We start from the raw sequence: 23,655 nt of genomic DNA, 5'->3' as shown, positions 1-23,655 counted from the left end.
TAAGGACTTATAGCTACTTCTTTCTTCAGATAACGTGTTGCCTCAGAGGAAACATTGTTCTCCAACTGTTTGTAAGCCAACCAGAGTTGCTGCAATATGAGGATGGACTGCATATTAAATAAACAAAGAAAAACTTCATTTGCATTCATGAAATAAAAAACTTTTTAATAATAATCTACTCTGGCTGGGTTTTTCACTAGAACACAATTTATTTGCCAGATACTTACAATAGAGCAAAAAACGTCAATTATCTGAAATTCCAAAATATTTCAAATAGCATAAGCACTGACACTTGTCCCCCTATGAATTTCAGTGGCTTGGTCAGATTTCAGTAACTCCACTGTTAATTTGAACATCCTAAGATTCTTTTTTCAGAATATCTGGGAGAAGTCACAGTTGTGTTTTTATATTAATCCAGGTGAAGAAATTACCCAATAATCACAGCAAAAGTAACACATAAATCTAATTAAAAGACACTGTAGTGTACAATATAGTCACATTGTTGTGATGAATCATTGCAACATATCATGGTTCACAATCAAAATTTAGGTGCTTGGCAGTTGGTATGTGGGACATGGTGGACTCTGGCTAAGACATTGAGCTTGTCGATCAGAAAGGTCGGCAGTTTGGCGGTTCGAATCCCTATAGCCATGTAACGGAGTGAGCTCCCATTACTTGTCCCAGTTTCTGCCAACTTAGCAGCTTGAAAGCATGTAAAAATGCAAGTAGAAAAATAGGGACCACTTTGGTGGAAAGGTAACTGCGCTCTGTGCGTCTTCAGCGTGTAGTCATGCTGGCCACATGACCACAGAGACGTCTTTGGATAGCGCTGGCTCTTCAGCTTTGAAACGGAGATGAGCACTGCCCCCTAGAGTCGGGAATGACTAGCATATATGTGTGAGGGGAACCTTTACCTTTATGATGATTGCAGTGTCCCACAGTCATATGTCATCATTATAACCTTCCCATCTAGCTTCCAACAAAGTCAGTGGGAGAAATCATATTCACTTAATGACCGTATGATTCACTTAACAATCACAGGGATTTACTTAACAACTGTGGCAAAAAAGATCTTAAAATGAAGCAAACATCACATAACTGCTTTGCTTAGCAACAGAAATTTTGGGCTCGGTTGTGATAATAAGTCAAGGCTACCTGTATCCAGCCCAATTTAGTATGCTAACCAAATGAAAGCCAAATTAAAACCCAGCTCTCTGACATAAGTAGTAAATGACATTGCTTCTATTGTTAAATCTTTGCTGTTATAAAGTTTTCAGGACATTTGTTGCCCTGCTGATATTATAAGTCTCAATTTAGACTAGTTTACAAAACTTCATATTTATTTACCTCTTGATTCAATAACTCTGTATGAAATAACATTTGCATCCACAAACTTTATATATATATATATATTTGTTTTTGTAGATTTTCATGGGTACAGGTATGTAGGTCTAGGTGTGTTCGGGTCTTTTCCCATGTAAGATTAAGAGTATCTTGGCGACTTTTCGGCGAGGTCCATCAGAGAAGCCATCGAGATAGAGAAACACCCCCATAACATGAATAGACGGGACAATACCTCCCGCCTACCAGACATCTGGAAGCTAGCCCTGACCAACAAACAAGTCCCAGCCACGAAAACCAACACCAGACCCAAAACAACGTGGGACACCACCGCCAATCCCCCTCATCAGACCCAGGCCCAAACCCATCCTATAAACAAAGGACAACCACCATCCAGAAAACAGACCACGGCTGCTTCGCCAGCTGTCGCACCCCACAACCCCAAAAACAAACAAGCTGACACATGCCAAGAACACAGACCCAGACCTCAAACTCGAAGCCAGACTAAAACCCAGAATGCTACATCACAGCCACCCGCTCAGGACATCACATCAGAAAACTCAGGAAATTACACCACAAGAACTCAAGAAGTTGCAACACAGCAAATGACCTAGGATATCACAGCACAAGACCAAGGATACCACAGCAATAAATCTCACAAGGTCATCACACAACCCATTACCCAAGCCGTTACTACACAGGAGGCTAATGGAAAAGAGATCAAAACACAAACGACCCAGGAGATAACAACACAGGACCCAGGATACCACAACAAAAGAACTTGCAAGCCCATCACACAACCCATTACCCAAGCCGTTAAAACACGAGAGGCTAATGGAAAAAAGATCACTACAAAACAAACGACCCAGGAGATTACAGCACAAGATCCAGGATATCTCCACAACAAAACTCACAAGGCCATCACACAGCCCATTATACCAACATCAACTCCATCAACCAATCAAGAGACAGCAGCACAGCCAACCAGCACAGCACACCAGCCCCCACCACCAGTATATATAGAGAGACAGCAGCTCCGATCACACACTGCTTGCACTGGCACGAAGCCGAAAGCACCAGCCTGAGGATGGCGAGTGGGACCTCGCCGAAACATCACCAAGATACTCTTAATCTTACACGGGAAAAGACCCGAACACACCTAGATCTACATATATACATACATACATACATACGTGTGTGTGTGTGTGTATACACACACACACACATATATATACATATACATATATAAATATATGTTTTCTGAGGTTCTTGCAGGTATTTGTATGTGGATCTTTGGTTATTCGGGTTTTCTCCCACGTAAGATTGGAAGTATCTAGGCAACGTTTCGATGAAGTCTCATTCATCATCTTCAGGCTTGTGTCTTCGGCTCTGTGCTTCTCAGAGTGAAGCCTGAAGATGATGAATGAGACTTCATCGAAACGTTGCTTAGATACTTCCAATCTTACACGGGAGAAAACCCGAATAACCAAAGATCTATCTATCTATCTATCTATCTATCTATCTATCTATCTATCTATCTATCTATCTATCTATCTATTTCTTAAGTTTTCTTGGGTACTTACATGTATGGTATTCAGCTTTGTTCGGGTATTTTCCCACGTCATTATAGTTGTGCTTTTAAAGTTGTAGCAATGTTTCGGCAGAATCTCATCTGCCATCGTCAGGCTTCTGTATTGTGTTCGTCTGTGAGTCAGACTTTCACAGCCGTATATATAAATTGGTGCATGTTAATGCTTTGATTAGGTTATTCAGCTTGACACTACATTTCTGATGAAGAATTATTAGTCAAAAGAATGCCATAGCATCTTATTTTCATCTTTTTGTCCTTAAGGAGAATCAGAAGTTTCAATTCAGCATCACACCAAACAAACTTCCAAATGACTCTTTACCTGTTCTATATTTATATTTCATTATTTAATTATGATCCATCTTTTGACATAAAATTTACCCACCATGCAGACATTTCTGAGACGTCATAATTAAAACTTTTTGTTTCCTGAATTCTCAGCAAAAGGGAGTTTACTAGCTTAATTACTCTATACCCCAATTATCTCTCACAGTAAGCATCAATGCTGCATTTTGATATTTTGTCTTGCTAGTATATTTCTAAGAACATTAACTTTATAAGAACTAGTATACTTTTTCACTTTAGTTTTCTTCTTGCAAATAACTCTGCCAGTGGAGTAAGAGAATCAGTATATGAAAACTGTAGTACAATTAAGTTTGATGTACCAATTTTAGAGAAATGGTCAATAAATTGATATTTAAACAAGTGGAAACTATTTCTTTCCCTACTCATAACCAGAATGGTAGTGGATATATTATATCGAGGAAAAATGAAGAATTAAAGAGGAAGTAAAGTACAAGTTTTATGGACTGATTCTAATCTTGTTATGAGTAGTATAGAAGAAATGTAGGATAAAAATTGAGTCAACACAATGATTTCTGCAAGAAATACTCCATCTCCACCCTGCTTCAGATAACTGACATTTTCAATTTGCTCCTACTTTTCCTAATAATAAATATTCGAACAACTGTTGACAACAATGTTGCTGAATTTCAATACTTGATATATCTGATTTAATTCACTGAAAAAGTTTTGCATCTTTTAGTGTAAATTCTAAATTTTTGGATTATTCAAGATGCATTTTAACTTCAGTGAGATTTTCTATAGTCTTTGCTAAAAATATAAGCCTTAGATGTGTACCTTTGATTTGTTTGCAGCAATCATTATTTGGCTGTGTTTGAGGATGTTTATTGACTTAATTGTCTAATGGCACTTTATTTTAGGAGCCCATAGTGTTCAGTAAAATATTTAAGCTTCCACAGATAAGTAACTGAAATTCAGTTACTTGAAGCACTATGTCAGATTGTTCAATCCTGCAAAAACTGCAAAAAAGGTGTTTTCTGCCATAGTAGAAAATAATAGACTTCATTTCCATTGCATTTGTATCTATAGCAGGGCTGTCAAACTCGCAGCCTGCAGGCCATGCGCCGGCCACACCCACTCCTGGTTTAGCAAAAGGGGGGAAATTCTGATATGTCTCGTGATGTCGCCATGACGATGCAAGTTTGACACCCCTGATCTAGTATGCCCCAAAATGTGCACATCTACTTAAGATGTTATAATTTTAATAGATATGTATAGATTACTGTTCTTTAACTAAAGCTTGATGCTTGAATTGATGCACAGCCATGTTTTAAAATTGCTCATAAAAAACCACTTTTCTTCCAATGATTTGATCTTGAAAGAGAAAATAGAGGAAGAAGACAGAAGATAGATTGGTATATGCTACTTAGGAATTTGATTCCAAAGATATTAATATTTTAAAACATATACATCATAATTTTCTCATGCAGGAACTATGCAGATGGCAACTAATTTGTGTGTTTTATCTCCCCCTTCCCCCCCTTTTTTTTTCTTTTTGCATGCTGTCCCCTGTGTTGGAACTCTCTATAGAGAGTAAGTTGGTTCAATATTTGTTGGAACCCTGACTGTGTTGCATGATGAATACTAATCTTTCCCCCCTCTATCTTACACCTATAAAAATGTTTGTAGAATGTAGCTTTTGCACTTTATAAATTTCTGCAGCTATACAAATTATCCTGAAATGCTTTTGTATACAAATGAACTTTCCTTTTGTTTCTCTACTGCTATTGTGTATTGTGGTGACTGGCGCATCTTAATTTCATATCTAAGGATATATTCATATTAAAAAGATCTAAAACATTTTCTCCACAGTCCAGTTGCTGATTTATATCCAGATTTGTTTATAGGAATACATATATACAGTGGTCACGAATGCTCCTGTTCACAACCAAATCTGGTGGCGAACAAAAAAATCCACCTCAGGTCACGATTCAAAAATTGGGAGACGAACAAAATTAGCATGGAAAGGGAATCTTTCTGCGCTGATTTCCCCTTCAATGCCATTTTTTTTAACTGCACGCATGCGCAGTCGGTGTTGCTTTCGGACACGACCAAATTGGGTCACGACCAGAGTCCAGGAACAGATTACAGTCACAACCTGAGGCTCCACTGTACATGCATCAATACATACATACATACATACATATATATGTGTGTGTGTGTGTGTGTTCTTAAGTTTTAAAGTAGGTGCTTACATGAGATGAGATTCAGCTTTGTTGTGGTATTTTCCACGTCATTAGTTGTGCTTTTAAAGTTGTAGCAATGCGTTCGGCAGAATCTGATGATGGCAGATGAGATTCTGCCGAAACATTGCTACAACTTTAAAAGCACAACTACAATGACGTAGGAAAATACCCGAACAAAGCTGAATACCATACATGTAAGTACCCGCGAAAACATTCTCTGTCCACTGTGAATGTGAATTTTTACACATACAAACACATACTTTTGGCTACCCCATATCGTGAATGTCTTTTTTTTTTTTTTTGCAAAATGCCCATGAAAATATGCAAAACTGAGCAGTGTTTAAATTATGTTTATATTTAACTGATCTACAGTAAATGAATATTATGGAGGAGGAAAAGCATTGTTAAGGTATTGCAATTTTGAACATGAAAGGTGAGTTGGCATGTTAACTATCAAGACTTTATTGCTAAGAGCAAGTTCAGTATTTTTCAGTTTAAAAACAAGATAACATGCAGTAGTGTCTGTTAATTATACATTTATATGAAATGATGCCTATCAATGCAGTTAAATGAATCACATGAACAATAAATTGAAGATAAATTGACTTAGTTGAACTTAAATCCCATTGAAATCAGCAAGAATTATGATAATAATTCAATTGAATTACACTGATATTGAGAATTAACTTGGTCTGAATTCAATTTTGTTGCATCATTCTTTTTACTCAATATTGCTATTATTTTTTGAGTATAGAGATGGATAATTGCAGTTTCCAAAACCCCTTACTGTAACCCATGGAAACCTTTTTGATCATGATTTTAGAAAACTATTCCTTAGTTTTCTAGAATCTTAACATTTTGAGGTGAGAAACAAGAAAAAAGAATTATAAAACTTACATTTGCATAACTTAGATATATCCAAAGGGCACCCCCCCCCCCAACCTCAGTGTCCCTAGAGCAAGGCTTTTGCTCACATGTAAGATTAGACCATGCCCACTTTGCCATTCCAGCTATAGAAACTACATATGTTGTGTCCCTTGGTCCCCCTTAGGTTGCCAATTCATGTGTTAATGGATTTTCTAAAAAATTATGCTTTCCAATTCTCTACTACAGTAAGCCTTGGTTCAATAAACATTCATTTGGCACAGTTCAAATTTACACAATCTGCAATAAAAAAAAGTTGAATCAGTAAACCAGGTAACCAAATAGTACATGTAATCAGAGTTCTGCTCTGCTTCCACAGTCCTGCATTCATTTTGGTTTGCAATGCCTAGAATGTGCTTTTCACTATCGCATGTCTTCTGTTTACTTTCAGTAAAAAGATGGGTAGAAAACCTTATTCTAAGAGACCTTCAGCCTAGTGATTACATTGGAATTATGCTAAACCAATGTTCATTAAATTGAGCGTTACTGTGGTAGAAAATTGGAAACCCTACCCTTTTTGTTATACCCTCCTCCATAGTCCATTAAATTACAGTTTTCTGTATACTTTATCTGATTATATTTAACTAGAGCTTAAAGTTAACCCTACAGTAAAGCTTGGAATGAGTTATAACAGAGCTCCAACCCTAGATGGACAACTCACCCAAAGCTGGTGTCCTAACAAAATTGTGCATGCACTACCCCCATTTTTCCTGCACTACACAACAGTAGAGTCTTTAGTTTGCTGCTGTAAAGAGCAAATAAAGACCAAAGATAAACGTGGAATTACAACTGAAAATCACTGTCTTATTATGAAACCCACATTTTAGGAATTGGGCAAAAGAATACCTCTTGTTGGTGGGTAGTTTCAACAATAAAGTATAATATACTCACTATGTGTTCTCATTAAATATTCTGCAAGTTTAGGACTATTTTAAACATTTGTTTTTTCTTTATTCAATAGATAAAGGGCCAGGTAGTAGCAAATGAACAAGCATAGAAAAGCGTAGAAAGCTCTAGTGGTAAATTTATATAGTTTGAGCATAGATTGAAAATTTTCAGATTCTTTTTCTTCTACCTTATAAGGGCTTTGTTTGTTTGTTTGCAGTAGGAATCAAAGTATTATTTGTATGCCTTGTAGAAGACTTATTTGAAAGTTTGATTACTAATTTCAATACAAAGTGTAGCTAAGTATCTTTATAGAAAAAGATAAAATTTCCCTATTGCAATTATACATTATTTAATCAACTTGCTTTCTGATTCAAGTACACCATTTGGGATCACCTTTATGATTTTACAGAACTATATTGTTTTGATATAAATACTTCCTAAAACTATGAAGATCAAGTTTCCAATTTTAAATTTCTTTACACTCCCAATTCTGTTCAGTTACAGATTGTTCTGTTTCCATAATTATTGACACTTTTATAAACAATGCTGAAGTTAATTTGTTAGATGTACAGAGATCATTTGTAAGACATTAATTTCATTCTTCCCTGTTTCAAATCTTACAGTGTACTATATTGAAGATAGTCATAAATGTGTTGTATTAAAGATTTGTTGTGGCATCTTAGCTTTTTTATTTGTATCCAGCATGTTTTCTATGCATGCAAGACTTAGCAGTGTAAAACTATTTTTCAAATGGGAAAACAAGATTTTTTATGGTTGTTCAGACTTTATTAAATATAAAGTGATGAATAGCAGAAAAAATAGTATGTTTGTATGAAAAAGAGATGAATATTGTGACTGCACTATATGAGAGAATATATCTATGAAAGTAGATAATATATCATTAAAGCTGGGAAGTTTGAGAGTTTTTCAGATCAGTTGTAATAAAAAGATCTAGTATGCTAAAATGAAGCATAGATCAAGTTCCAAAATTCAGTGAAATAGACAACACCAAAATAGTGAAAAGGGAAGAAGAGAATTGCGCCAGTCATCACAGCATTTCTTTGCTCAGTGATATTGCATGATGTACTAATTTCCAGAAATACAAATATATTTCTGAATCACAGATTCTTACAAGAAACGGGAGAGAATGTTTTCCTGCTTGGCTGTATATCATTGCCTCTTTCTGCTTCTATGTGGTACTACATTATTTTGTGAGTTCAACACAGGCAAGCATCAACTCCTTTTCTTCCCTACTCTTTTTTTTTCCTTTTGTCCTCCCTTTTTCCCCCTAATGCAGGTGTTCAGCATGTTTTTGGAAACATTAGTAGATTTTATCCAAGTTCATAAAGAAGATCTACAGGATTGGCTATTTGTGCTGCTGACCCAGCTTCTGAAAAAAATGGGTGCTGACTTGTTGGGATCTGTACAAGCAAAAGTTCAGAAGGCTTTAGATGTGACAAGGTAATAGATTAATGTCAGAATAAAAGTACACCTGTTTTAAACTTTCTACATTTGTATTTCAGTTTTGCATCCTTTAGAATACAATAAAATATAGCTATTAGTCAGCATATTAGAATGTAGAAAAAATGTGTCTGTTTTCACTATATTGTCTATTTTCTAACAATGTTTATATACAATATACCTTTAAAATGAATGAACCCAAATGCTGTGTTCAGTTTTAACATTTTCAGTCTTTACAAACCCATAATTTTTATATTATCACTGCTTATATAGGCAAAGTACATGTATTTCCCATTTTATGTCTAGTTTCTGAACATACTGTAAGTTTGATGAAGTGAAATTTAATTGTATTATTTCATAGGGAATCATTTCCAAATGATCTTCAATTCAGTATTTTAATGCGGTTTACTGTTGATCAGACCCAAACACCAAGTCTGAAGGTAAAAACTTATAAAGCTTTACATTCCATTCAATAATACTTTTGTCTTGTGTTATACATTCTATGTTGTTGGTTTTCAATTAGTGGGTTTTTTTATTATAAAATTTCAGACAGTCAAGCCAGCACTGCAGGACCAGCTTCGTTCTTTTTGGAGCTCCAAGGTTTTTTTTTTCTGAATTATTGCTTTTTTTAACCTATTGTGTGTAAAATTTACATTAAAATATTTCTATGCATCAATATAGTGCTACTAACCTTTGCAAGGAATTTTGAGCATGCTCTTGTAAACTTGATCACAGCATTATGTGATTGTCTTGAAACATTTGACAATGAATCCTATGAAAATTCCACAAAGTCCAACACAGTTTTAAAAAATTGTATGGCTGTCTAACATCAAGCTGGCTATGCAAGCTCCCTCTATCAAGTCTTTTCTAATTTTATGTTTGTAATTTCCCAATCTCCATTTAAAAGACTGAATAGTATCCCAGCAGAATTTCTTGCTGAGTTTTCTACAGTTGCAAAATATTTTTGCATCTTCAAAATTGGAGTCATTTGCTTTTAAGCTTTTATTATTAATATTCTATGATATTAATGATACATATTCAGACACTGAGCTGTTGCTGAAAATATGTAAAAGTTGAAATATATAAACAAAAACTATTCTCCTGAAGATGACCAGTTGGAGAAATTTCAGACTTGGGTATATATAGTATATTGTGTATGTACAGCAACTGAGACATTTTGGGAAAATAACAAGCATATATGTAACCACCATTTTTCTCTGTCTGGCACAGAAGTATTTAGTCTGTTAATTGCTTTTCACAAGATGGCACTTCTTTACTCCTTGATGCAGTGGTATCGAAATTACAGACAAAATATCATATTTCTTAAAATGCAATGTTTATTATAAGTGCTATAGAGAAATTTATATTAACTATTTTGTTACAGTGAATCTTTAGATTTTTCTGTAGATTTAAATATAAAGGAATAAAGATTTTAAAACTGGTAGGAGCTACATTGGGAGATCGATGTGGATTGGTGGTTTTCTCCTGATTAAAAAATCCCTTTAAACTTTAAGTTATATCTATGTGAATCATTGAAAGGTTATGTTGCTAATTGTAGATATGAAGATCTTTTAAAAACATTTTTATTTTACTATATAAAGAAAGAGCAACAATTTCAATGTCTATATAAACAGTGTGTTGTCTGGTTACAGATAGTTTGAGCAATAGTCATCATCATAATGCTCATTAGTAGTGATCATATAATAACAGCATTTTCTCAACATAATATTAATACTTAATTGTTAATACTAAATCCTATTGATAATAAACATATCATAATAAACCCTCATGGTAAAATTAATCCTTCACTTATAATTTTAAATATTCTAACTTCTGTTTCTGTTATTTAACCATAGATAAAATGAACCCCATGTTTCAAAATATTCCATATCTTCTCTTTAATTTCAAGTCTATCAATCTATCTATTTAATTTCAAGTCTATCAATCAATCTATTCAATCTATCCATTTCTGCACATTCTAGGTTGGTTTTTTTTTTGCTATCTTCTCAAAGATGTGAAGATATTATGTGTTTGCATTGCACAAAACTTCCAAATATATGAAAGTGCCCCATTTTTGCTAGCAGAGGCACCACAGGGTAGTGTTTTGCTATTTCCAGGCCGGGCCCATGGACCGGATCTAAGCAAGCAGCGGGCCAGATTAACCCCTCGGGCCTTGAATTTGAAACCCCTGACATAGGATATGGCGATTGCTTAACTGAAGAATCTATATTCATATAGTCCTTGGCTACAACAGTAATGAAGTCTGCTCATTAAGGTTGCATATGTGATACTTAAATGTAATTGCCTTGGGGTGGTTCAAAAGGCCTAGCACACACTAAAACCTTCCTGCCTCCCAATACCTCCTCCCCCCCACAATACCCCCATGCTCCACCTCCTGTCCCTCAAGGTCCCCACAGCTCTGTTTTCCCCTCATAGGGTCTGCATAGGCATCCCCCCATACACAACTTTTTGCAGGTCTTAGGCCTGCTTCCCACCCCACTGGACCCATTTCCTCCCTGCCTCTCATTACCCATCGTAGACCTTTTGAAGATCTTCAGAGCTCCAGACATGTAAAATTGTGGTTACTCCAAAATGGCAGCTGCTTTCTGCATGCAGCCACATGGTCCAGGGATAAAGTGGTCTTAACAAGATCTGTGCAGTTTTGCGCAAAACTTCAGAGCTTGCAGTGCTATGCAGACTGCATTAGGGAAACAGAGCAGACTGCAGGTGCATCCCAGAAGCACCTGCCATTCTTTGCAGCTGCTTCTAAGCCACACTACTGAGGGACACAGAGGGATGGAGTGGCTTGCAAAGGATGAGCTTCAGAGAGCTTCAAAATATAAAGTGCATGATGAGGATATGGAGGAGGCCTAAGACCTGCAGTGACCCAGTAGAACAGAATGAGGAAGATAGGTTGGGGGGGGATGCTGCAGGTTCCTGTTGTGAATCCTAAGTGTGAATGACAGTGTGAGTGCTGCAGCAGCAATAACTTCAAAATGGGATTTAAGTGGCTTTTAGGACATCTATTGTATATAAGGACTACTACATTGTTTTTTGAAATTATATTATTTGTGCCAAAACGGCATATTTTTGAAAATAAACTTTGTATTCTATGTTCATTATTACATTTAGCAATATTATTGTTCACACACACACACACACACACTTATTACAGAATATCTATTCTTTAAAAAGTAGCATGTTGAATTGAATTGATGATCTAGTTCACTATTCTGTTTCTTACCACAACCAATTAGAAGCCTATAGATGACTTGTATGCAAGGCCTAAAGGCAACAGTCTTCTCAGATTGTTTTACTCACTAAACTGAATTCAGATATATTTAGTGCACCCCGAAATACTTTTTATATTTTGTTGTGTTTTACTGATCTAGGTGAAATGTTAATATATATTGCTAGTCCATATATGATATGCCATACATTAAATAAATAACATCTTTATAAACATAATAAGTAGATTTTACAAACCAGTTGTAGATTTCTCCAACATGGAGCAAATTCAGACAGAAACATGTTGCAAGTAACTTCAGCAGACATGTTACAAGTGCAGAGCAGAACAGTAACTCAGTTTCTCTTTTACTTTAGTTCAGCAGGCAAGCAAAAGAAGAGAAGCAGTTTCATTTAAATAGACAGACTCAGAGCTCAACATAGCTTCAGAGCTGCAGAGCTTAGTTGCTACACCTAAGCTACCTCTAGTTTCAGTTTCCAAGCAGTTCTCATTGGCTGACTTAGTTGCTATGCCTATTCATTGGTTGACCTTGTTATCAAGCTCTATTCCAGTTCATGAATATACTCTGACATACTTGATATGGAATAAATTCTATGACTGGTTGAAGACAAAGGATAGAAGTTAGAGAAAGAAAACAATGAATGTTTTTTGTTAAAAACAGATGGTTTGTAACCACAATATTATATGATATAAGTATTCTTATTAGAAACTGGGACTATTTTTATAGTACTAGCTATGGTTCTTATTCTTTGTAAATAACAGACTCCGACAAAAATTATTCAATATGTCTTATCTATAAAAATTAAAAAAGAAAGAAAGAGAAAGAATGAAAGAAAGAAAGAGAAAGAATGAGAGAAAGAAAGAAAGAAAGAAAGAAAGAAAGAAAGAAAGAAAGAAAGAAAGAAAGAAAGAAAGAAAGAAAGGGAATTATTGAATCATTTTAGCAGAATATTTAAAGGAATGTGTATACCAGAATTAAATATTTTCTGTCAGTAAACAGAGACACAAAAGAAATGGTGTCTTATTTTTTATATGTATTTAATTCAGTTCTACTAAAACTTATTGAAGTATTCCATTCTGTATCTATTCCAGATATATTCTAGTTTTCAGCTAGGTGAAAACTTGCTAAAATTATCTAAAAACCCATCATTAAAAAAATATTACAGACTTGTATATATTTATGGTGCTAGGATATCTATTTTTGGCACTACTATATTTTTATAATTTTAATTTCTTTTTTATTCAATTTTTTATTTTATTATAAATTGGAAATTAAAGGAAGAAAAAGGAGTGGGGAAAAGGGGTTATGAGGGAGAAAAAAGAAAGGAAAAAAAGACATTGATTTCTTACTCTTAGCACAGTACAAGATAAAAACTCTATCTTCAACTTTTTGCTTTTACACTATAACTAAAATGCTAGACTTTTTTTAAACACTTTTTAAGTCTAGTGCTTCTTTTTCCTTTGACTGCTTAACATACAAGCTTTAAACCTCAGTATTGCATTTAATTCCCTCCCTTCAAACTACACTTACAGAATAATAATTTTTTTCTCTTATAACCATCCTTTTTAACACAGAGAGTTTTTCTTTAAACTGATGCATCATTTTAAAAAATTTTTGTCTTAATATGGGAACTCTGAAATACATTTTCAATAACCCTGCTTTAGGTTAGGTTACTTTGCCTACTTTAAGAATTACATTTTCAAATTTTCAATTAAACCTTTCTGTCAGTTACATATATAAAACAAAGAAAAATCCATCCTAATTCTAGTTAACTCATTAAATTTAAGGCTCTACTATATTTTTGATATCCTAAAGCTGTTCTCAATTACACACACCTTAAATTATATTTGAAATTTGGATTTAAAAGTATCTTATTAATTACCATTAAAAAAACTTCCATTTAGAAAAATACCTGGATGTATGCAGAAATATTTTCTGTAGTTCTTTGTCTTTCTGCAGCATAACGTTTAAAATTCTTTGAACTATTTATTTTGCATTTGGAATCCAAAATATGCTTTTGAATGATACAGGTGTTACTGGTATGATTTTTCCTCAAGATCCTTTCAGCTAATTCACTGAAATGCCATTTTTTATCCAATCCACTGATTTGCTGCTCTAAAAAATATATTTCTGAATTACTATTAGCACCAACTAGCATTGCTATGCAGTTCTCAAGTAAAATAATTCCATTCTCATATATATGTCATTAGATATTATACTTTTCTGTATATTTGATTCTTTTTATTTTTACAGGTGAAAGTTGCAATCCTTAAATACATAGAGACACTTGCACAACAGATGGATCCAGGAGATTTTGTAAATTCAAGTGAAACTCGTCTGGCGGTATCTCGAATTATTACTTGGACAACAGAACCCAAAAGTTCAGATGTTAGGAAGGTATTTTAAATTATGTTAACATTAAACTTATTTTTTAAGAACTTTCATTTATCATTTATTGTAGAGAATTCTACATTAATATTTTAATTTCAATAATGATATTGATTATCCATAATAATTTTGAAAAAAACTTTCATACGTTTGTTGATTTTTGTGAAGGACAATAACCAAGCAGAATATATATATATATATACCGTGTTTCTCACAAAATAAGGCCGGGCCTTTTTTTTTTTTTTTTTTGACCCCCGAAAAAACAGCTCGGCTGTCTTTTCAGGGTTGACTTAATTTCCCCCCCCTTGCATACTCGGGTGGGTGGGCAGCGACAGCTTGGATGTTGACCTCGGCGTTGGTGGTGCACTTCGTATCAGGAGACCTTCCGCCACCGTTGCTTTCCCTTCTCCTGTGCTGCCGCAGCGTTTAGACCAACGCCGCGGCGTTTGGCACAGCCACGTACAGCCAGCCAGGGCTCCTCCCTGCAACCAGAGCCCAGCGGAGACACTCGGCTTCAGGCGCTCCTGTCGCAGCCTTCCCTTCGCCTTCAAGGCAAAGCCAATTCTTTTAAAAACGACGCTCTACTACTGGTACGACAAAGCCTCTCCTGCGCGAGAGGGCAGCCCAACCCCACGTGGGGAGGCAAATCTCCCGGGCCACAGCGCAGGTTCGGCCCACCCCGGGAGAAGCACCCAGCCGCCAGGCAGACTATGAAGAGCTTCGCCTGGGGCGCCCAGCGCAGCTGACAGGCGGGCCCTCCTGCCCGGCAGCAGAGCTGTCGCCAAGGCAGCGAGCGCCTCCCTGCCGGACCCTCCACTCATCCCGCCAGGGCCGCGCCAGAGCTGTGCGGGCTGGGCAGAGCCGGAAAAGTGAGCTGCGGGTGCGCGCGCGCCCACCTGCCAAGCAAAAGAGCCAGGCCGACCCGAGGTTGGCTTCCTTCCCAAGTCCCTCCAGCCCGAACCCAAAGGGGCCACTGGGAGAGGCCGCCCAAGGCAGTTATAGTGCCCACCCGTCCGCGGACAGGGAGGTGAGGCGACGGCAGCGCTGCTTCCTGGCCGGCGGGTCCGGTGGAGAGAGCCCGAAGCCGCCCATCCTTTCCACCCCTTGCCCATCCCGTCCCCATCCCCATGCAGCTCCAAATGCGCCGGCAGCTCCAAACGCTGCAGCGGCATGGGCATCGGGCAGAAGCACTGATTCGGTGGTGCTCAGCTCGGAGGAGGACGCGGCGCAGGCCGTCGCCTCCCCTCCCTGTCCACAGATGGGTGGGTGCTATCACTGCCTCGGGCGGCCTCTCCCGTGGCCCCTTCGGGTTCGGGCTGGAGGGACTTGGGAAGGAAGCCAAGCTCGGGTCGGCCCGGCCCTTTCGCTTGGCAGGCAGGCGTGCACCCGCGGCTCGCTTTCCCGGCTCTGCCCAGCCCGCACGGCTCTAGCGTGGCCCTGGCAGGATGAGCGGATGGCCTGGCGGAGGGCACTCGCTGCCTTGGCGAGAGCTCTGCTGCCGGGCAGGAGGGCCCGCCTGTCAGCTGCACTGGGTGCCCCAGGCAAAGCTCTTCATGCTCTGCCTGGTACCAGGCAGGGATGGCGGCTGGGTGCTTATCCCAGGGTGGGCCGATCCTGTGCTGCAGCCCCGGAGATTCACCTCCCCACGTGGGGTTGGGCTGCCCTCTCGGGCAGGAGAGGCTTTGTCGTACTGGTAGTAGGGCGTCGTTTTTAAAAGAATTGGCGTTGCCTTTGAAGGTGAAGGGAAGGCGGCGACAGGAGCGCCTGAAGCCGAGTGTCTCCGCTGGGCTCCGGTTGCAGGGAGGAGCCCTGGCTGGCCGCACGTGGCTGTGCCAAATGCCGCGCCGTTGCTCTAAATGCCGCGGCAGCACAGGGAGAAGGGAAAGCAACGGTGGCAGAAGGTTTCCCGATACGAAGTGCCCCACCAACGCCAAAGTCAACGCAGGCAGCACCATATCTGGGTATGCAACAAAAGTACTTTCTAACGGCAAGCCCCCCCGCCATTTCCCCCATTTCGCATGTTTAATATAAGCCTTAATTTGAGGGCAGGGGCTTAATTTGATTTTATGCCGATAAAACATGCTGGGACTTCCTATTGGGGGAGGCCGTATTGTTGGAGAAACACGGTATATATACATGCTCAAAAAAATAAAGGGAACACTTAAACAACACAGTGTAACTCCAAGTCAATCACACTTCTGTGAAATCAAACTGTCCACTTAGGTAGCAACACTTATTTACAATCAATTTCACATGCTGTTGTGCAAATGGAATAGACAACAAGTGGAAAGCATAGGCAGTTAGCAAAACATCTCCAATAAAGGAGTGGTTCTGCAGGTGGTGACCACAAACCACTTCTCAGTTCCTATGCTTTCTGGCTAATGGTTTGGTCACTTTTGAATGCTAGCAGTGCTTTCACTCTAGTGGTAGCATGATTCAGAGTCTACAACCCACACAAGTGGCTCAGGTAGTACAGCTCATCCAGGATGGCATATCAATGTGAGCTGTGGCAAGAAGGTTTGCTGTGTCTGTCAGCGTAGTGTTCAGAGCATGGAGGTGCTACCAGGAGACAGGCCAGTACATCAGGAGACATGGAGGAGGCTGTAGGAGAGCAACAACCCAGCATCAGGACTGCTACCTCCACCTTTGTGCAAGGAGGGACAGGAGGAGCACTGCCAGAGCCCTGCAAAATGACCTCCAGCGGACCACAAATGTGTATGTGGCTGCTCAAACAGTCAGAAACAGACTCCATGAGGGTGGTATGAGGGCCTGATGTCCACAGGTGGGGGTTGTGCTTACAGCCCAACCCCGTACAGGACGTTTGGTATTTGCCAGAGAACACCAAGATTGGAAAATTCACCACTGGCGCCCTGTGCTCTTCACAGATGAAAGCAGGTTCACACTGAGCACATGTGACAGACGTGACAGGGTCTGGAGACACCGTGGAGGATGTTCTGCTGCCTGTAACATCCTCCAGCATGACCGGTTTGGCAGTGGGTCAGTAATGGTGTGGGGTGGCATTTCTTTAGGGGGCTGCACAGCCCTCCATGTGCTCGCCAGAGGTAGCCTGACTGCCATTAGGTACCGAGATGAGATCCTCAGACCCCTTGTGAGACCATATGCTGGTGCGATTGATCCTGGGTTCCTCCTAATGCACGACAATGCTAGACTTCATGTGGCTGGAGTGTGTCAGCAGTTCCTGCAAGATGAAGGCATTGATGCTATGGACTGGCCCACCAGTTCCCCAGACCTGAATCCAATTGAGCACATCTGGGACATCATGTCTTGCTCCATCCACCAATGCCACGTTGTACCACAGACTGTCCAGGAGTTGGGGGATGCTTTAGTCCAGGTGTGGGAGGAGATCCCTCAGGAGACCATCCGCCACCTCATCAGAAGCATGCCCAGGCATTGTTGGGAGGTCATACAGGCACGTGGAAGCCACACACACTACTGAGCCTCATTTTGACTTGTTTTAAGGACATTACATCAAAGTTGGATCAGCCTGTAGTGTTTTTTTTCCACTTTAATTTTGAGTGTAACTCCAAATCCAGACCTCCATGGGTTATTAAATTTGATTTCCATTGATTATTTTTGTGTGATTTAGTTGTCAGCACATTCAAATATATATATATATTCACACATATATATATGGTATTCAACTTTGTTTGGGTATTTTCCCACGTCATTATAGTTGTGCTTTTAAAATTGTAGCAACGTTTTGGCAGAATCTCATCTGCCATCATCAGGCTTCTGTATTGTGTTCGTCTGTGAGTCAGATTTTCACAGCCGTTTCAGTTTTAAATTTGGGGCTAGCCTACTGCTGTGCCAGAAGGGTTTTTTCTTCATCCTGATTGGTTGGGAGTCTTGGTCTGTGTTTATTGGTCTTGGAATTTGCTGTGTTCTGCTTGATTGGTGTTTCTAATATCTTCTGTCTGTTTTGTGGCTTTTTTTGTCTTGATAGGCTGGCAACATTGTGTTCCTGTATTGGAGGCTTTTAGTGCAACTTGGCTCCGAGTAAATGGATGGCTATCATTTATTAGGAAGCTAGGTTTTATCTGGGTGCCTGGTTGGGGTGTGTTTGAGCTGGAGGTATCGGGGGGGTCTGTTTGTGCCCAGGTGTTTGTTTGGCTTGTGGTGTGGATATTTTTTTGTTTGTGAGTGCAGGCTTCCAAATAATTGACAGTCTGGTGGAATCATCTCTTCTATTCATGCTTTCAGGTCTTTTTTCAGTCTCTATGGCTTCTCTGATAATTCTGTGGCTGGGGTTTTCTATAATGGTTAGGATTTTGGTGCCATTGAAGTCGATACTATGACCTGTTGCTTTTATGTGTTGGACTAGTGAGGAAGTGTGTTCCAGCTTTTTTACTGCATTTTTGTGTTCATCCAGGCGGGTACTTATTCTTCTATTGGTCTGTCCAATGTATGTGGCAGGGCATGATGCACAGAGGACTTCATATATGCCTTGGTTTTCCAGGTCAATTTTATCTTTGGGGTTTCTTAGGATGGCTGCTATTTTTCTGTCTGTTTTGAAGGCAGTCTTGATGTGATGCTTGTGTAGTATCTTACTGATTTTGTCTGTAGTACCTCTTATGTAAGGCAGGACAGCTGTTCCATAGGTCTGTTCATCTTCTGGGTCTCCATTATGTCTCAATGTGTTTTTGTGGATCAAGCCAGTGATTTTGCTTTTGTGAAAATATATATATATATTACTTGTCACTGCTTGAAGTTGCCTCATTTGGATGTAGAGTTATAAAACCTTGCCTATAATTTTAGACATTACTCTTTATATTATGTGGCTTTCATAAAAGCGGGGATAACATAGAGAACACTTCAGCTATACATTGATTATCAGAATCTGGTAGCATATACGTGATTAAAAACTCAATCTCTAAATAAGTTGCAGAGGCAGTGCCTATTGCCTCCCTTCTTGAAATGTATGCCTCTGCCAGGTTCCGGTTTGTCAGGCTTTGGAGGCAGCAGGAATTCGCGTTTGTGCGCGATCCCTGCTGCACTCGCTGCCGGAGTGCCTTCGATCCAATTGGATTGGGAGGCTATAGTTATCCTGTAGGGATAACTGAAGAGAGGGGAGATCTGGGCAGGGGTCTGGGGATATCGCACCCCCCTTCCCCAGCCAGCTTAACTCCCTTTTCCAAAGGTGGTGGAGCGGCGGTCAGCAATGGCCGCCACAAAGAACCTCTCAGCCGGACAAGTTTTGTGCAGGAGGAAATGAAGAAAGTGAAAGCTTTTGGCTGAACCGGGACGACAATCAACATCTGAATACCCTGGAACTTTGGCTCTTTACGTGATATATTGTTTCCCAGAAGATCGTAAAGCTGCGGTGGAAAGTAAAAGGGAAAGCTTTTTTCTTCTTCTCTTCACTCTCCTTCCCTACGGAGACAGCAGATGGAAATCGGAAATTCCCACTTTGGCAGCAGAAGGTACTAACTTTGAAAATTAAAGCCAAGGGGACATTAGATTTCTAAACACTGACATTTAAAAATTAAAACTCTTTTTGCTTTAAGTGGGAAGGAAGAGAGGTAAATTATTGATACCAAGGTTTGTTGAAGGAGATTGCTTGGAGTTTTATAAGATCAGAGATTAAATTGCAATAAGACTTCCAAAAAGTACCTTGGAATTGTATAATTGAATTCTACCCCAGGAAGAGAAAGTAGAAGAAAGTGCTAAATGAAACAGACTGTGCTGATTGTGCTGACTTTGATTGCTTGATGACTTTGGGACTTTTGTGAACTATCTTTTGAAAGACTAAGAAAACATTTGGATTGTTTAAATTTTTTTTCACAATGGTATCTGTTGAAGAACTGAAAATACAATTTGAAAAGTTAAGAGAAGAGGAAGAAGAAGGCAAGGGCTCCTTTGGATCTATCCTTCGCTTCTTAGAAATGGCAATTTCTACTTATCAGGAAATGCAACAAGAAAAAGGCTGGGATGATGAAGAAGAAGCCATCTTTAATGGACATATGATTTTAAATGAGAAAGAAAATGGTAAAAAGGAAAAGAAAATGGAGAATTTAAGTTCTAAAAAAACAACCAAGAAAGGGAAAAATAAGGTGAAAAATCGATATAATGTCAGAAAGCAACAGAAAAGAGGAATACAACAGAGAGGGGAGACTAAAAGGCTGGAGATTGAGAGGGGGGGTAAAAAGGCTAGATTTGACAAGGAAGGAAGGGAAAAAGTGAAGGGAAGTTATAAAGGCTTAAAACAAGATGCTAATAAACAGGCTTTTTTCAGAGATAAAGGGTAAAAAGAGATTCTGCAAAAGTACATAAGATTGTATTGTAGTATTTGTATTTGAAATAGAGTTAGAAAATTGGAATAACATATGTGTTAATAGAATATTGTAGGGAATGTGTAAAATGTCTAAGATTTAATTAATAGAGTTTAATTAATTAATTTGTTATGGAACATTATTTTTAATATACTATAAGCTCATTATGTTTTATATTTTAAAATGTTATGTAGAATGTACTAAGCAGAATCAGAATAGAAACTATGTATTATTTTAAGTGTTAAATTTGGGGGAAAGATAGAAAGGTGTCAATACTTCAACCAGTAATTACAGGAAAAAGTTTGTGTTAAAGAGAAAAGATAAATAGATAATTGAAAAAGAACGGACAAAAGATACAAGTATAATGATTTAAATTGAGATTAAATAAATAAAATAGAATTAAGAGAGTGAAAAGAGGGGAGAAGACATATGGAAAATATATAATGTTAAATAAGATATGAAATAGTATATAAGGTGAGCATGAATTTGATTTATGTCTGTACAAAAAGTTATAACCCGGGTTAAGCCGCTTTCTAAAAAGAAGTTTTATGTTTTTATGTTATGTATTTTGTTTGCTTATGTTTGTTTATCGAGGATTAATGATGTTGGATAAGAACATATGAAACAGTAATAATACGAAATATAGTAATATGAAATACATGAAAGTATAAGTTTAATGAATAAAATTGAACAGAAATAAAGGAAGAAACTGAGAAGTTGGAAAAGAGTAATAAGATATGAAGTTGAATATATAAGATGCATATTAAATTGTGTGTGGAAACGTGATAATTTAGAATTATGTTGTACTTAAATAAGATGTTTTATTTGTTTTGTTAAGCAGTTTTTAGAAAAGATGTTCTATGTTCTTATGTTTTATGTTTTGTTTGTCTGTGTATTGTCTTTGAAAATTAATAAAATTTATTTTTTTAAAAAAATGTATGCCTCTGCTTGTGCTACAAGCACAGCTATTCAGAAGAGAATTTGGTTACTAAGTGGAATGCAGAAAAATATTTGATTTTACTTGTTGGGTCATTCTGTTGTCACTGTTAACCTTTGTCATTGACTTATCAGGTCATATCCTAGGAACTAACTAAATATACAGACCTTCTGAGATTGGTATAATTAGAAGGGCTGTTTTAAAAACTTGCTCAATCCAGGCAGTCAATAGTGATTGGAACATTCACTGCATTCCACACCCCCAATAAAATGTTGCAGTTGGAATGCATCTGGAGACTAGTGTACATCTTTCCTGTATGTGTCTAGTTCCCAAGATCCATTAAATGACAGGTTTGAAAAAGTTTGAGGTTAGGATCTAACAAGCCTAATACAGATTATATGCATATCATGGTTTAGTATGGTATATCAACATGGACTACACTTCCCTAATATAAGCTAGCAAAACACCTATTATATGCTCTGTGTACACCATCGGATGTCATAAGGAGATGGCTTTATTGACACAACTTGCAGAGGTTTCTGATATCTGATTTCCTAAAAAGCTGAAAAACAAATACACAAGACTTTTTTTAGTGCTGCCCAGTATGCAGTGAAACCCAGTCCATTTATTTTGGCCAAATCCTGTAAGTATCTTTTAAGGCTATCATTGAAAATAAACGTACAGTAAGTGTTGATTTCAAAATTAGTGCAATATCAAATTCAAGGACTGAATTTATGTAACATTTTATAGAGAGATTTGTGTGGATCACCCCCTCCCAGAATTTAATAATTATTTTATTTACTTTATTGAAAGATCCCAAGAGGAAGAAAAAAGATTTTGTATGTAATTATATTTTAAACTTTCATCATAATTTTAGAATTTCATAATAAAGGAAGTATGTGTTATTGGAAGTCCAGGAAAGAAAAAAGAGCTTTGTTGAATGTGAATATATTTTACAATTCCATAATTAAGAAATTACCAACAATTGTCCTTCAAGTCTGGCTTAATTATTTTGTCATTTTCCTAGGCTGCACAATCAGTGCTGATTTCTCTTTTTGAACTCAATACTCCTGAATTTACAATGCTGTTGGGTGCTTTACCAAAAACATTTCAAGATGGTGCCACAAAGTTGCTTCACAGTCACCTCCGGAATACAGGCAGTGGGGGACAGGTATATTTATAATCATTTACAGTTGCTAGAGATAATTTCCATTAAACTATGCTGAATTAACACACACATATATATATATGTATTTAGTAGCCCTCTTTTATTATTGTCATTTTTATGTTAGTTTTCAAATGGGAACTTTGAGTCTTTATTCTAGAAAAATGCATGAAGCCTTCTTCAGAGATGTTTATATCATTGTAAGGATAAATACAACAATGCTCAAAAGACTCATGAGGAGCATGTATGTGTTTTACAGGGTCAAATGGGAAGCCCATTAACAAGGCCTGTTCCACGCTCACCCATCACTTCACCAACCAATACATCCCAGAACACATTATCACCAAGGTAAGATACTAAATATTAATTTAGAAACAGCACTGACTCTCGGCCAACAAAAAGCTTTCACTGATAAAGATGAATTTGTTTCCAGCAGAAGAGAAGGCAGAATGGCAGAAATTGTTTTTCCCTGCAGAATCAGCCATTTCACAGAGTTGTGCATTTAAATAACATTAAGGTTTCTACCAATTTAAATGCAAATCTGAATTAACTACAACATAATTCAAGTTTAAGAAAAATATAGTGACATAATATTTAAAACATTAATTCCACAAAAATCATATTTCTGCTTACCACATAATTCATTTATTTTGAAATGTTATGTTCAATTTTATATAGTTTGTAAAAAAACATTGTTTCTTTCCTTTTCTCCTTTTCTTTCTTTCATAGAACTACTTTCAAATATCTTGTTAAAAGAAAAATACAAATGTGTCTCATTATTTATCTGGTTACCCTTGTAAATCCCCATTATAAAAAGCAGATTATTTTCTTCCATACTTGCTCTTTTATGATCATATTTTATTTTTTAAGTATTAA

General features: G+C 37.7%; 1 protein-coding gene across 49 annotated transcripts in view; it reads left to right on the top strand.

The window, feature by feature from the left end:
• Positions 1-23,655, top strand: part of CLASP2 (cytoplasmic linker associated protein 2) — a 322,288-nt gene that overhangs the window by 262,311 nt on the left and 36,322 nt on the right. For 28 of the 49 annotated variants that reach the window (XM_087945672.1, XM_087945644.1, XM_087945643.1 and 25 more), the window contains 6 exons: positions 8,588-8,751; positions 9,113-9,191; positions 9,301-9,351; positions 14,253-14,396; positions 22,642-22,785; positions 23,039-23,127. In XM_087945672.1, coding sequence (XP_087801798.1) covers positions 8,588-8,751; positions 9,113-9,191; positions 9,301-9,351; positions 14,253-14,396; positions 22,642-22,785; positions 23,039-23,127 — 671 coding nt within the window. The remainder of the gene's footprint in view (positions 1-8,587; positions 8,752-9,112; positions 9,192-9,300; positions 9,352-14,252; positions 14,397-22,641; positions 22,786-23,038; positions 23,128-23,655) is intronic. The other 21 variants (XM_087945669.1, XM_087945690.1, XM_087945689.1 and 18 more) reach the window with 1 other exon arrangement.

This window comes from Notechis scutatus, chromosome Z, assembly GCF_049901735.1.
Source record: "Notechis scutatus isolate UNSWTSFEM ecotype Mainland chromosome Z, rNotScu1.2, whole genome shotgun sequence".
Lineage (NCBI taxonomy): Eukaryota > Metazoa > Chordata > Lepidosauria > Squamata > Elapidae > Notechis > Notechis scutatus.
The sequence above is the reverse complement of the archived record's forward strand: the minus strand, read 5'-3'. Positions and strand labels throughout refer to the sequence as shown.